Source organism: Microplitis mediator, chromosome 2 (assembly GCF_029852145.1).
Source record: "Microplitis mediator isolate UGA2020A chromosome 2, iyMicMedi2.1, whole genome shotgun sequence".
NCBI lineage: Eukaryota > Metazoa > Arthropoda > Insecta > Hymenoptera > Braconidae > Microplitis > Microplitis mediator.
The window spans coordinates 18,228,500-18,245,375 of NC_079970.1; the positions used below are offsets into that span (position 1 = coordinate 18,228,500).

A 16,876-nucleotide genomic window follows, 5' to 3' on the forward strand; every position below is an offset into this window, starting at 1 on the left:
CCCGCTAAGAACATTGTAAATTTTCAAAAATTCGGGAAGTTATTGTTTTTACGCCTATTTTTTTTTTTGAAGACATTCAAAATTAATAGAAAAAAATTTCAGCTGCCGTTAAAAAACAATTTTTCTTTTTTGTAAGCAAAATGCGGTATCCCCTCTGAAGGTGAAAAATAATAATTTTGGAAATTAAATAAATTTGATTAAATTAAATATTTTTGAAAGTAACTTACAAAAAGAAAAATTAATTTCACTTGATTATTGAATGCAAAAGAAGAAAAGAAGATTTTTAATAGTTTTTATAATAAAGCAAAGGTTAACTTTTCGACCTATACTTTCGATTTTTGAAAAAGCTTAACAAATATAATTCAAAATAATGTACAATTATATTTACAAAAGTGATTTTCGAATGCTTAAGAATCATTTTAAAAAACAAACTTTCCTATAAAATTTTGGGGGTACCCTATTTTTCCCCCCTCCCCTCCTCTCTACTTTTTTGTGCGGATCGAAAATTTGAAAAATGCACTCCTTCTAATGCATAATAGCCGTGGATTCCTGTTTGGAAACCCTATATGTATGAGAAACTATAAGTGCCTGGATCTGTAGTTTGAAATTGAACTACGATGTTTGGGTTCCCATAGAAAGCCACATGGGAATCCATAGGAATTGGGTGATACAATACTAAAATCCACGGAATTTCAGTGATTTCTAACGAAATTGGTAAACGAATGAGATTTTATAAGGATCGATGAGAAATTGTTATTACGATACTTCCTTTAATAACGGTCAGCAAGTTGATTATTCAAAAATTTTAACTATGCTTTTTGCCAAAGGATTATACTCATTAGCAGCTACTTGAAGTTGCTTTGCAGAATACGGTACAGACTTGAAAGCTTATTCATATAATTAACTTCCTAAAAGCTTAAGCAGCAAAAAGTATCAGTGATATTAACTTTATATCCCTAATTAAAAAGTTTAACTATTAAACTCAATAAACAATTAACCTACTGTACAAAGTGGTACTTACTTGAAGTTTCAAAATAATTTATACGGAACTTTTTTAAAAATATTTTTAATTATACTATTGAGTTATAGTATTTCGTGCAACTTATGAAAAAGCGAACGAAATCATTCTACGATTAAAAAATTTATGAGTATATTTTTTTTTAGTTTTAATGAAAAAAATTAACTTTTTAACTGAATACAAATCAAAATCATTTCTTTTTAAGAGATAAATGATTCAATAAATAAATAAAAAAATCAGAAGCAACCGCAAAAAATATGAATTAATTTATTTAATTAATTGATCACTGATAATATTGTTTATAAATTATATTTTTTATTACTAGTCCATATTTTAAAACTATTCAGATCTTTTTATTCCTATTTTATTATCGAAATTATCATATTTATGGTGTCATTAAATTTTGGGCTGAAGATTGATAGGTTTTTCTTTTTATTTATTTTTTTTTTTTCGTTTTAAACGTAAGGGGCACAGGGGTAAAATGAAACACCATTTTTCCGATGAGAAATTAAATTAATAAATCAGAAAAGTTTTAGTAATGGGCCACTTAACTACTGGGTCATGTTTTTCCAGTTTTCAATAAAATACTTTACAAAAATTTTTAATTGGCGACACCGTTCGGGGTGATCAACTTGCCCCATTATATTCTGTTATTTCATACAAGAAATTCCTAATACTACTAATTAAAGAGTATAAGTGGTTAAATAAATACACTTGACATTTAGTTATGTTTACGTATATTGTTACAGCATAAATTTTGACAGATGGATTCACGAACTCCTCTCTCTTACGTGACAAAAGTTAGAGTGGTATACAAAATTATAAGTGATAACTTGCCCTTAACGAATGTGTAGGAAGGGTAAAAATTTATCTAAATTTATACGCCCTATTAGAATGGCAGTATCGATATTCTACAAATTTTAGGACAAAAAACACTTCGTTTGTCTAAAAAATGATGTCTAATTATTCTCTTGGCCTAAAATATTGTTTGTAATTCAAAAGAAAATCCAAAATATTGTTATAGTTAAAGAAAAAAATTTCTTAGTTTAAAGAAATTTTCTTGAATAAATAAAATTTTTTTCTGAACTAACAAAATTTTAGCTTTTTTTCCGGTTGCCAAAAATATATTTGACTGTTTCCATTGAAAAAAAAAAAAAAAAAAAAAAAAAAAAATATTGAATCATAATAAAACTTCGCCGAATAATTTAAAAGCAAATTTGTAAATGAAAGTATGTAAAATAAAAAATAATATTTAATATTTGTAAATTTATTTTCTCAAGTTACGTAGGATACGTCACATAAAATTATATTTTCTTTACGACTGGGAAATGTTCCAACAATACCTTTGCTGATTTATGCATTATTTTCATATCCTTTGTTTTCAAACGAGCTTTCACGTTCTATGTAATCGAATCCTTCGAAAGATAAATTTACAGTCGAATTGTTTGTCGAGAATTGTAATGGGATATTTTTGTTAAAATCTAATGGTTAAATTTTTTTTTACGCTTAATTCTTTTATTTTTAAAGTATATTATCTTGCTGCCAACCATTAAAATTAAATAATACCTATATCCTAAATCATAACACAAAAGAAATCCGATAATAAAAATGACTTTAATCAAAAAGTTTACTTTGGTGGTATAAAAAAAGATAAGCTGCATCGAGTCATAAATAAAAACAATACAACACACGCATTGGCTTCTATCTGAAAGAACGCGAATAGTGGCTAAAATAAATGTGATGGTATCGAATTTTCTTAGAGTGTATCAACAAAAGCTTCAAGCTTCGATGTAATAATAAAACGTTGTTTCAATCTTTATGAAATGAAGATAAGAAAAGCTAAGAAATGAAGAAAAAAAAAAAATCGTACGGTATTTCATCGTTAAGAAAAAATATTGATATTATATAAGACTTATTTTCTTCATGATATATTTTACAAAAGTTATTGTAAGCAAAAATAAAATACTAAATACTATTAAGAAAGTTTTTAAATCTTCAGGTTGAATTATTTTTATTTCAAAGCGATTGAAATAAAAATCAAAAAAAAAAAAAAAAAAAAAAAACAAGTAAACAAATAAAGCTATTCATTAGTCATTTAATTTAAGTAAAAAAGTTTTAATAATGAGAGTTAACTTTGAAATAAAAGAACTGAAAGGAAATTAAAACGCAAAATAAAACGAGTCACTGAAAAAAAAAAAATGAAACAAAACCCGATATTCCATTGAAAAATGTTCAATAGTGAGTAGAAATTTTTTTCCACTTGAATTTCAACCGACATTTTTTTCCCCAACAAAATATATAGCTTTTTCACAAAATTTTTCTTCCACTTTCGTTACCCTTGAGAACAAAATAAATACAGAAAAAAAAAAACATTCGAATTCGAGTATCACTATTGCGGAAGTACGGAAGCATGTTCGGATTCAAGTACGAATCCTGTTTAGTTGGACGATTGGGTTTGTTCGTTCGGTTACTGCTTCTTGACGAAAACTACCCCTTTTCGTTTTCAAAGTATACTATATATATATATATAGAGTAGTGAATGCTTTTGGGTATGAGTGCGGGATCCCGCAGAGCAGCCGCAAACAAGGTGCAAGGGTGGAGGGCAATTTTGGTCTTGCTCAGCGTTTCCAGCCGATCGAAGTTGCCGAGTGAGTCTCCATCTCCACCAGCTACTCATCCTTTATATATCTATATATAGCTCGACTAGTACCTAACGATCAACCGCAATACTTGCAACCAGATGCTTTGCTTTCCATACACACTCATCTCTATGTAACCAACATCAAAACCTCCATCAACAAATTACTTAATCTTTTATATAGAATATTAATAATTAATAAAAGCATTGTAAGTATTAACTTTTGAAAAACACCTTCAATAAACCCTCCATTAAAAGTAAAATAATAAATTTTAATCCAAAAAGTAAAAGAAAAAAACCGACAACTTCACTGAGCGTGAATTCAAAAGCCTCATTAACATTACCAACAAAAATAAATCTCAATTTTATTCCTTCATTTCAATATTATCTATGGAATTTTTTTTCTTTTTTACTTAAAGCCATCATAATCAGAGGTCAAAGAGGTCTTCAATCTTTCATAAGAACCCTTGACACGGCTGAAGGTGGTGCGACTGTAAAAATGCAAAAAACCATCATGAGTAAAAATGGGTACAGGGTTTACAGTACGAAGGGAGGGTAGTAACTTCACACAAGAGCAGAAACTCTTCTTCTTATTTTCCTTCTTCTCCTTTTTTCGTCTCCTTTTTTTTTTTATTTTTATCCTTCTTCCTTAACATCGCCTACATCAGTACTGCTTATTGTTATGTGAACATTAATACTGTGCGTCGTTCTTGAAAGAAGCCACGCGAAATACGCGAAATAGTAAGCATGAAAGAGCAAGCCAAAGAGGGACGACTTTACGATACTCAGCATCTGGTTTTATTCTACCCCTTGTAACTCAGTCGCTTTAACTCTGTAGACTCTGGAAAGCTGGCTCCCGTTTCTCATTGCTATAGTAACATATCTTTTTTTTTTATTTTATTTTATTCTTCTCCCCTCTTCCTTTCTTTACACGACTATACTGTATATATATGTACTATACAAGGTAACATCACTTTTAGTTTTTTTTTCTATTTCGTGTACTTATCTCTCTCTCTCTTTGCACACCTAAACGATGAGTTTCCGGTTTTGAAACGAAGGTATGAGGCAGTAGACGAAATTTATGCCTCATCCGTAGACATATATACATATCAGAAGGATGTTATAGCAAAACGAGTTGAGAGAGGTATAAGAGAAGAGTAGACGATACGACGGGACTCGGGTTATATGTACAAGGGTGTTAAAGAAGGTGGGATGAGTTAGCTAGCATGGGATTTAAGCTAGAATTTTCTGTACCCACATGTACATTCTTATACATATATATTTCTTTCTCCCTCTATCTCTCATTCTCTGGATATCCATCGTAACCCCAAGCTTATTTATTATACACTTTTATACTCAACATCTATCTTTTTCTATCCAACTCCCTTGTGCATTATCCTGCTCACTTACCTTTCTTTTACACTTTTTAGATACTCCTCGGCTCACTGGTGTGATAAAATTTAATTTTTTAAAGGTCCCATGACGCTTTTCTCGCCATGAGAAATGATGAATAGACTTCTGGAGCCTCTTATTTTTCCTTTCCCTATATACCAGACAAAATTCATCTTTCAATACTAGTTTAGTGTATAGAAGGGGGATGATGAATCCCTTGGAGACACTCGTGTATTCAGACTCTCGTGAAATTGCTACAGAATCGAAAGATCGACTAATTGACTGCTTCCGTTATTTTATTTTATTTTTTTTCTTTATCTTTTCTTCGTCTTACCTTTTTTCAATAGGAAATTCGATATTAATAGGACCAAGTTTTTCTTTCATTCAAGGAAAAACTGTTAAAGAAATATTTAAAGCTAATTTGTCTGTCGCAGTAAACTTTTATATTACACTCGAACGCTCACTAAACGATTCATTTTAAATTATTGAAGACAGTTTATTTAAAAAGATAGATTTCTTTAAAAGTTTGTTAATTAAAATATTAAATTCAAGCTTTTACGGGTCTTTGATTTATTGATTAAGAAATGTATATATTATATATTTGCGTACATGAAGAAGTTGCGTTTTTGAATACCTACAATGTTATCAGAGTAACATAAATATTTGTATGCGATATTAAGTTAGAATACGACTCGTAGATATTACTCATGTCTAATTAATAGTTTACAAACTACTTAGACTACTCGTTTTTTTTAAATTTTACATCAACTTTTAATGATGTCTAAAAATTGTAATACTAATAATCTTTTTGAAATAGTCCGGCAATGATTTTTACGGTTATTTCCTAGTTGTAATTTAAATTTACGGCGTGTTTCGCAATTTTTTGAATCGCTGAATTTGAATTTGACATAAAAAACTCGAAATCACGAATGACTGATCGAAAATAATTGTCTGGATCGGTTTCAACAGTTAATTATTTCTCAAAAAATATATTATTTAGATACAACACATAATTTTTCGTTTCATGCATATAATCGATAGCTGGTTCAAAATTTAAAACTACCCTATTTCAGGTGACAAAAAAAAGGTTGGCTACACTTTTGAGTGAAGTGCCAAAAAATTTAATATTGCTAAAGTTACTTAGATTCGCTAAAAATTGTAACCCAACTCTCTTAAAGGAAATCCTGACAATAAGTGATATCATAGGGGATATTTCTTCGTTAATATTAACTGATTTCAGTACTTTTCACTATTCACTTTACGAGAAAACTGTTTCAGATACTTCATTTTTCAATAAATTAATTTGAGTTTATAACTCAAGAGCAAGTTATTTACTCTTTGGTTTCCCGGTTACGGTATAAACTACAATCAGTTTTTGAATTTCAACTTCAAATCTGAGTTACGCATCCTTGAATGTTCATACTAAATAGTAATTAAACAGCATTTAAGTATAAAAGCTATATTTGAATAGTTTACTTCCTTCACTGATTTATTAATCAGATGTTTTGAGTTCCCAAATTTGAATATGAATTTCAAATCCGGAACCCAAAAATTACCAACCGATAGTTTTGATGATTGGTTATTGTACATTGAGACATATATTGCCAATCATTAATGGGTTAATTGAATAAATTAAATATCTACACGGAAAAAAGAGCGGTTGAAAAATTGAATTCATATCTGTATTTATTACAGTTTTGTATAGTAGTAAAGCACTGCGACCCTGAAACTGTAAAAATTACATTTTTATCACAGGCATAACAAATATTACAGTTTCAAACTCGATATTGTCCAGCTCTCTATAGTAAACAGATTTTATAATTTTTAATTTTATTCTAAAATTAGTTAAAATTACATTTTCGATCGTTAATATTACTATATTGTATAGAAGTGTTCTTTTTAAGATATAGAATTTAAAAATTAGTGTGAGCTGTGACTTTTTTCAAATCATTCATCGTTTTCGACAATTGATAACTTACAGTGTAATTTTTATTTTATGAATAAACAAGAGGTATTATTTTAGAAAGCAAAAAATATATAACCAATAAATCTTCATTTTTATAGTTTCACCTATCAACTATTAATTTTTAAATAAAGCAAGAATTCAAAATAAAAAGTAAATAATGCTTTAAAGATTTATTTAACTAAAATCACATTTTAAACTGTAAAATTTGCTGCTTAAAATTGTTTTAATTTTGTTACTATAATACATTTCTAAAATTACAGTTTAAGCGTTAATGTTTAAAGATTTTTGCCCCGAGGTCTGTTTTCACTATAGAAACAGTAATTTCTCAACTGCTCTTTTTTCCGTGTACAAAAATATTTTGCTTTCTGTACAAAATACAAATTTATAAAGTATCGTTATTTTAATAACTTGTCAATGTAATCCATCGGTTACCATTTTTTTAATTTGATTTACATTACTATATATATATATATATATATATATATATATATATATATATATATACAGCGGAAACGGTATCGTTGCCAGGAATATTGAATTTCATTTGACAACCCTCTAACATTGCAACCAATTCGTTTTGTTTTGCTTCTCGCCTGGCCGCGGAGCTTAATTTTCAATTATCGATAGATTCTACGCTTCGATGTTCTCTCGTCTATCAGAATTCAATTGAAACTGCTTCCGTACTGTGGTTTACTTGGACTATTTGTATACTACACTCTTTTTATAACGAGTGAGATATTACGAAAATTTATTTTTGGTCTATTTGACAAATTTAATAATTCGATAGCTGATTTAAATCAATGCAATATATCTATTATTAACTTTAATATAAAAATAATTTTCATAAGCTATAACTGATTAAAAAAATTTCTATCCATTGTTTCTTGAACATATGAAACATAATCTTTTTATCATTTTACTATCAAAGGAATAAGAGAAATTTTGTGATAGCCACCTTTCCATCATAAAACCAATTAGACTAATTAAATTTGACATCAATAGAAAGATTTAAAGTTGAATAAGAACTTTTTCATAGTTCCTGTCATTTCTATGTGTTTATAAAATCAATATTCACAATTGTCTAAATAATTCTGAATATATTAAAAACTAAGCGTTTTATTTTTCATTACAATATTCCGAAATTACCAACATCGAACATATTTATTATTTTAAAACTAAATAGTGAATTTGATATTACAATTGAAAATAATGTCCTCCTAGTAAATCGTAATAATTTACGTACTTTCTTGTATTTTTCATTATTCAGGTTTTCAAATTGAAAAATATCTCAAAGCAAATTATTTGATAAGTTATTCAATTTTAAATATAATTAATAAACTTCATACACAATTAGAAATTTCGTGTATTTGTGTTAAAAAATTATTTGATTCAATTTTTTGTTATTACACTTTAACAGATTTTTTATTTTAAATGAATAGAAAATCTGGACTGTAACACATTTCTTGTGTTGTTCGAAAATTAATAATTGATTTACAATTAAATATAATCATAAATAACTTTCATATTTTTATGATGAGGTTCAATGATTTTTTATTCTCATTTTACGGGAGGATAATTCATAGCTCCGTTTTTTAGAAAAATCACAGAAAATCGAACTAATTATTTGTTAAATTGGCATAAGTTGTACTAAGGGTAGATCAGTATACTTGAGTTGGTCAAGTTATGTGCTCATATTTATTAGTTAATTTTAACACGAAAAGTCTGTTAAGTTTACACAAATTTTCTGTCAAAACAACAGATTTTGTGTTCAATTATTTAACATAAAATTTGTGTTAAAGATCAACACAAACGCAATGTGTTGAATTTAACACACAATTTTTAACTGTGCAGTGATACCTGAGCAGTCGTATAGAAACTGTAAGCTGTCGATATTTTTAAATTTAATAATAATGTTTTATGCGTTTAAATATATAAAACCCATAAAACAAGCATGAGCTCTATTGTTTTGTCAAGTATAATGTGTAACAAATGGGGTCAGATAAGAATTATAGATTGGATTGAAAAAGTACAATATTGAAAACACTTTAAGATGCATTGAAGCATTAACGAAACGATAAATAGCATAGGACATTTATTTGTCTCATAAATTTATCGAATTTAGCTTATTCAACTCACTTTATGTATAGGAAAACTACCCTCTTACTTTAAAAAGTATTAAATTAAATTTATCCACCCCCTTATGTACGTTTAATGTAACTTTATTTCCTTACACTGTTTTTCATTGGCGTAAATTGACACTCACAACTACTGCGTACTGTTGTAAGCAAAATTTAAATTCAACCCGTATTCATCCTTGGGGTAACAATAATGTCTCTTGGCAGTTGCGAATAAGTGACTCTTGAATTAAAATCTAATGTTTTAAACTTAAAGACATCTTTAATGACCGGAAATATAAATTTAATTTAACTTTATGACATTAACGATTTACTACATAAAATTTTTATTTTTATTCTCTTTATGCTGTTTTATTTTATGATAACAAGGCAGTGATTTTACTTTCACTTTTTTCTTTTTTTGCAAGAAATAAAAAAAATCGATTTATTGTTATTGGAAGAACGATAATTTATGAAAGAATAAGTAAAAAGAATAATGTAAATTGCCAAGCCTTAGTTGTCGCTGTTATCGCTCCCTCATTTTCGGGATCTTGACATTGATATTCTGTCGTTGTCTCTGTGTAATGTGGTGCTTTTGTCTCGATTTGAAGAGGGTGGTAATAGCCAACACTCGTCTCTTTTTTTTCGCTTACTCATCAGTCTCGTTTTTAAATGAGTAAAAGTTCAAAATATAAAGGGCATTAAAGAAGAGACAAAACATAAAATACTGCCGTATGTTATCGAATTTTAGCAGACACTAATTAATTTATTAAATAGAACCCAATTAATTAGAATTATGGAATCAATAAAATTAGTTTAATTAACGTGTCTCGAGAGAGTGTGCGCTAAAGTATTGTATATATAGATATAATAAATGAATGAAGGAAGAAAAGAGGGGATGAATGAATGGAGAAGACGGACGATGAAGGCACAGAAATCCGAGGGTAAATCAAGGGTCCTGGGTTGAGTTGAACCCTTCTGTTATTCAACCATCAGAATAGAAGGCATTCCCTCTTTAAATAACGTTCAGAAATTCGGATTTTTAATTTTCCAACTTGTCTTGCAGTTAACCAACTGAATAATTACTTCATTAGTAAATAAATTTATGCGAATTAAATTTTTAATTTATCAACAATTTAAATTTAATTATTACATTTAAATGATAAAGTTTTAATTCACTTATTTTTTTTACCCCACAAATTTACACACAAAATAACGTGTAAATGAATTATTTTAAAAAATTTAAACTTCTATAATACAAAACAATTTACTTCAATTAATAGATAATTATTCTTTTCTTGTTTCAGGAGCAGCAGCAGCATCCCGCGTCTACGTAGACGCTCTATCCCGTTTAGCCCGACAAGCACAGTTGGGCACCTGGGGTGGATCACAAGATGTTGGTAAGTAAAAACTTAATAAACGTTTGACAATCTCATTTAGTAATTAACATTAAAACAAAAAAAATCTCGTTTCATTTATGAATGTCTCAATTTTTTTATTCTTCAACGCTATTATATAAAGTACAAAGAACTCTAGGTCTTTTTATTATCATTCATTCTAATTTTTTTTTTTTTTATACGAGTTTGTTCCTCGTAATATTACCCGACATAGATTTCTTGCCGAGAACAAGTTCTTCAGCGCAGAAGAAGCCTCAAAAGCTTCTAAAGCCAATAAAAGCGTGTCTGTTCAACTACCCTTAAGCTGCGAATAATTCTTTCTTGCTTATTAGGTTTTTCTTATTTCTCTCTTTCGGTCGATTTTTTTCCTTCATATTTTTTTTTCTTCGTGACTGTGTTGTACTTTGTCAGTTAATGAGATCAACTTGTCACTCAACTAGCGTAGGAATCAAGACTTGGTAGGTGAGTAACCTATAATTACCATCGCTATTGGATTACGGAATACTAAAGAGGATTTGTAGGGAACATTAAAGTCGACAATTCGAATTATGAAGCACCTTAAAGACTTAAGTATGTACTGTAGGTTGTAATGATATTTTCCTCTTTAACCACTTATCGTATCTATTTTTACGTGGATTCTATTCACTAGTTTATTTGATAAAGACGGTATGCTTCAATTCATTTTATCCAGGTCAACGAGTATTTTAGTCTATTCAAATTTAAATACCTTTTTAATTTTTAATAATGAGCAACAGTTGTCATGAGAAAATTAAATTATATTCATAAATTTCTATAGAAATCTTCCCATTTAATATTTTACGTTGAAAATTTCCTTCACTATTTTTTTTAAATTTAATTTTTTCATAAGTACTGCTTTTAAATTATTTATAGCAATTGTTTTGAGACATGTCTATTTAATACTCTAAGAGATTATATGTTCAATATGAATATTTGTAAAGAAACTTTTGAATGGTAATCTCGTATAAATAACATTTGTTCCAAAAAAGCTGAGACGCGGAACTTCTAAATTTGAGTGGAACTGTTTTTGAACTTTTAGAATTTTGATAGAAAAAAAATGGTTATCTAGTACTTTATGCAGGCGAATTTTTAGTAAAGAAAAGAACATTTTTAAAACATATTTCTCAAAACGGATTTTTACGACTATTACTTCCGTTCCGAAAAAGATAAAAAATCTTTAATTTGGAACTTTTTATGAACGTTGTTTTATTCTTATAGAACTATTGGTTTCTAATGGAAACTTTTATAGACCAAGGGTAAAAATGTACCTGAAGATCGAAACGTTTTTTGCGCAACGAAAATTTATAAAATTTATGTAATTTGACTGCTCAGGTGACTTAAGGGGTTATTTGGGGTGACTGCAATTTTCGGCTGACATTCTAGCACCCATGCGAAACATTTTTGAATTCTAGATCCAGTAGATTTTTTATTTTTTATTTCGTTTTTTTATTTTCGTTTCGCGAAAAACATTCGGATTTTCAGGTACACGGGTAAAATGTAGTAACAATACGTCTTGGGAGATATGTTTTAAAGACTTTCTTTTTTGACTCGAAGTTCGCTCGTATAGTCCTAGATAACTAAAATAGTAGTTTATCTATCGAGTGCGATCGTATTTAAAATGCGAGGTGTAAATATTGGTGCCCGAGCCGAAGGCAACACACGAGCGTCTTAGACTCGATTGTACTAGATAAATACATTAGTTTTTGTGACAGATATTTGAAATTTACTACATTTAATGCCTATAAATGGCAGGTTATAAATCCGCATTTATTTATTTGGTAAGATTGTTTTGAATATTTGTTGAAAATTAGAGAGAAGTCGGTAAGTGGACGAATTAAAATGATGATAAATTTTGTCACAAGATGGCTCGTTAAGTTACTTCGATATTTTTTGGTCGTTTGCTATCGCACATGTAACCAAAAAATATTTTTTGATCCGATGATGACGTCACTATTAGAACGATTAGGTATCTTTTTTACCAGCTGTATCTTATCTAATATTTTAAGCTGCCGGTTATAGACGCTAAATGTCGTACATTTCAAGTGTCTGTCACAAAAACTTTTTTTTTTTTTTTTTTTTATTACTATCAAAATTACAAAAGTTCCAAAACAGGTCCACTGAAAGTTATAATCTGTCTCAAGTTTAGAAGTTCTATGTGTCGAACTTTTCGGAATTTTTTTAGATCGATTTCTTTTCTACGGGATTATCACGAATAAGATTCTCTAAAAAAGTTTAGGATTTTCGTGATTAAAATTTTCTTAAATCTGTTGCTGCATAAGTTAATATAATTGTGGATGTTTGACTTCTTATATTTTTTTCTAAATCTTCTTGAATACTCGATCGTTTAATCTCGAAGGTTTTGCTTTTCAATATGCACAGTATGGCATAGAAAATTAATTCAGTAGGTATGGATTTATGAATAAACTGTCAAAAAATATTGAACGTGTCATAAATACCACCCACCGATAAATTCGTTCCATGCACGTCAACAAATTCATCAGTTATGCCAATGTTGACGTACTCTGCTTTGGATCATCTCTATACTAGTATGAGCGGAGCCAAAACACTGTACACGGAAAAAAAATTCACGGATTTTTTACGATTTAACTATCGTAATTTTCATTATATAGTATTGTAACGCTGGACTATAAGTTTTCAATAATAATTTTTACAATAGACTATCGTAATTTTTATTTTATAATTTATACTACTACCAGAAAGAAAAAATCAGATACTATAGAGTAAATTATACAAGTTGTGTTAACATAAATTCTAATACAACTATCGTAAAATGAATGAGTCGGTAATGTAGAATTTCTTTAAATATAAAATAATAATTAGAAGTCAATGGAGTAAAATATATTTTCTTAAAAAAGAATCATTTGGAATTTTTTTTTTTTTTTTAACAGTTAAATTGAGAAGGAAAATACAATCTCGAAATAAAAATAAAACATGTTGAAGTAGTAATAATAAAACATTTATTTAATATTTTTTCAAACATATTTTTTTGGTATATATAAAATTTATGAATAAATAACTCATTTATTTGTATTCAAAATACGCACATGTAGAAAATTAAAAAAACCATAGGTGCAATTTTTTCGAATACTTTTTTTCTATAATTTATCATTTTTAAAAAAATCCAAAAATTATTAGGCGTCTGCTAACTTCAGTATCATAAAGAAATGTTGAATGTCCATAATTTGAGGTTATTGAAATGTTTTACCTCTCGCAAAGCCGGGTAAAATTATTCATTGTCGACAAATGAAGATTATCCTGTAACAAAATTAGGAGAATTGAATTTATTAGAAAAAATAAATTTTCATTCATTTAGAATCATTTATCCTATGACCACAAAATACTACTAAATTGTTTATAAAAATAAACTTCTTGTCCAGATAAATGATTTTAAAACGAACGATATACATGATACTGAAGTTAGCAGATATCTAATAATTTTTGGATTTTTTTTTAGACGATAAATAATTAAAAAAAAAATATTTAAAAAAATTGCACCCATAGTTTTTTAAATTTTCTACATGTGTATTTTTTTAGTTTTTTTTTTTTTGTAATTTCTTTGGTGAAAAAAAAAATCCGAAAATTACTAATTATCTGCCAACTTCAGGATCATACGATATACCCACAGAATATTAAGTTTAATAAAAATTGAATAATAATAATTATACTTACACCACCAAATTATTATATTCCACAATCTATGTAGGTTTGTAATGACGAAAGTACAGTTTTTATTTTAAATTTCTTATTTACAATTGTCCGAAAAACGTCATGAATAATAACCTCTATTTCTGCACTACACTGTGGATAAAGATGAACTGATTTATAAATATATATAGTTGAACCACAAATAATACAGACAAAGTAGATGTCATCATTTGTATTTATATATATATATACACTCATACAAGCATCACATCATGGTTTGTGACAACACTTGTCTTTCATACGTAAACGCTTCAGATGGCATATACTATACCATTTCAGAAAATTTACAATCCAACTATCGTAATTTTTGTAGCTTGTATTGTAAAAACATAGAGGCAGCACTGTAAATTAAAAGGAAGAATAAAAGAATAAATAGTATAATTAAATCTTATTTTTTATTCTTTTACTATTTACGATAGTAACATTGTAATATTTCTTATTGAATTGATTACAATAAACTCTTAATGAAATTACGATAGTGAATAGTAAAAAATCTTTTAAAAACTGTAAATTTTCGTATCATATATTTGAATGTTACAGATAATAAAAGTATAGTCCAGGATTACGATAGTAATATTGGAATTTTTCGTCGAATTTTTTTTCCGTGTAGAGAACTTCAATGTATTAGCCCGGCAATGACCGGAGGCGGATAGTAGCGTATTCGGCTGCATCTACTTACATGCCATGGGGTTGTACGGTAACCAAAATAACTGAAGTATGTCAATTCAAACTTATTCAAAGCTTACAATTTATTTCGTAAACTTTAGGTAGACTTTTTTTATAATCCATCGTCCATCTTACGGCATTAAATAGATTATATTATTATTGAAAATGGTTTATTTAGTGACTTTGATGAAGACAACGATTAATTGATCCTATTTTCCCAACTCGCAAGGATTCATCGTTTAGCCATTAATTGCAATTTTGACACAATCGACCAGATTTTCATCAATCCACCCTCAAACTGATCAGATTGAGTGAATTTGTTTATGAATTTTATGGTTATTGAAATTTTTAAATTTTGAAAATGCGTCGAGTCATGAAACAACATAATTATATAATTTCATATATTTAAAAATATAGTGAAACCTAAATTTACAATTAACCTTCTCAATAAGACAATTTATAGATAAATTGAGAAAAATATAGATAGCCTGAACTGGGAATCGAACCTAGACCATGTCGGTATCGCGCCGAGTGCTCTACCAGTTGAGCTATCCGGTACTATACTAATTTTATATATAAAATTTGATGTAACTGTTATGATAAAATTTTCTATGTCATTCATTACTCAACAAATAAGACAACTAAAATCTTCATTAATATAAAGATAAAAAAAGAAGAGAAAAAACAATAGTCATATGTTATTTAGACTATAGTAGTTTACTTTAGTCACATCACCAATTAGAACAGTAGAGTAAAATTTTGAAGCAATGCTCGGGTGAATTAGCTAAACCAATTTACAGGAAATTGGCTAGATTCGATAGTAATTGGCTATCGAGTCACTTGAAATAGAGGAGTTTCAAGATCCCTAAGGGTGTTTATCAATGGTGCAAGCTTGCACTGAGCACTGGCACAATGTATTGTAGAATAGCAGTAGAAAAGCCAAGCAATTTCACTGGATGCAATTCGATCCACTAGGTTTCCCCAGTAGTTTATTTGATATCTATCCCTTTCGCTCCTTGATTCGTGACCCGTCCTTGTTTTCTCAGTACCCTACTGAGGTTAGCGGTGAACCAATCCCGATTACTATACCACTCAAACGTGTGTAGCGTATATTCTATAAGGGCATCGATGAGCGAGTTTCAGTTTAGTCACCAAATTCAATGGCTTTTGCTCAGCGGAAACCAAAACCTCTGCGTTCACTTCTATATATGTACTGAATAAGGTCGTGACGGTAATCCAGGGGCTAGATTCCAACCTCTTGTGTCGCCACCTTCATTTCCGATCCTTTCAATCTCTTATATAATCTAACAGCTTATTCCTTTACCACTGGTTCCTGACAATAATCACGTTTGAGGTTTTTTCTTAACAGGTGTTTGATATTTTATACAATTGTTTTTTTTCTTATATGAAAAAGCAGTAGGGAAACCCGCAAAAATGAGGCAGCATTTCTGATACAAAACAAAATTTTTTTTGTTCAAACATTCTTAATTACAATTTGTAGACAAGAATGGGGTAATTTGATTAGTCCGGACACTGCGGCCAATTTTAAATTTTCAGCGAGAATGTTTTTTTTTAAGTGACTATTGTCAGAGTTATTTGAATGAAAGCTACACAAAGCTGGCTCTGAGGTAAAATGGACCACAATACTGAAAATTAAAATTGAAAATCAACTTGTCCCATATTTTTTACTTCCCGCTAAGAAAATCAACGATTTTCGAAAAATTAGGGAAGTAATTGTTTTCACCCCGATTTTCAAAAATCGAGTTTTCATCAGATGTCGACGTTGTGAGGTCCCAGGAAGCTAATCTGACTATTTTCAGAATGATGTCCGAGTGTCTGTATGTATGTGTGTATGTGTGTGAATGGTCTGTAATTTTTTAACTAATGAATCGATTTTGATGGTTAAGGCGGCAATCGAAAAAGTTTGTTGGCCATCAACTT

At 28.9% G+C, this 16,876-nt stretch overlaps 1 protein-coding gene and 1 long non-coding RNA gene across 4 annotated transcripts in view; one reads left to right on the top strand and one right to left on the bottom strand.

The window, feature by feature from the left end:
- The window catches only part of LOC130678721 (GATA zinc finger domain-containing protein 14), a 162,364-nt gene that overhangs the window by 90,453 nt on the left and 55,035 nt on the right, over positions 1-16,876 (top strand). For all 3 annotated transcript variants that reach the window (XM_057486152.1, XM_057486151.1, XM_057486153.1), the window contains one exon: positions 10,436-10,528. In XM_057486152.1, coding sequence (XP_057342135.1) covers positions 10,436-10,528 — 93 coding nt within the window. The remainder of the gene's footprint in view (positions 1-10,435; positions 10,529-16,876) is intronic.
- Positions 13,499-14,870, bottom strand: LOC130678722 (uncharacterized). The gene is made up of 2 exons (XR_008991862.1): positions 14,234-14,870; positions 13,499-13,819 (listed from the first exon to the last, which is right to left on the bottom strand). It is a non-coding gene; the product is annotated as an uncharacterized LOC130678722 (long non-coding RNA).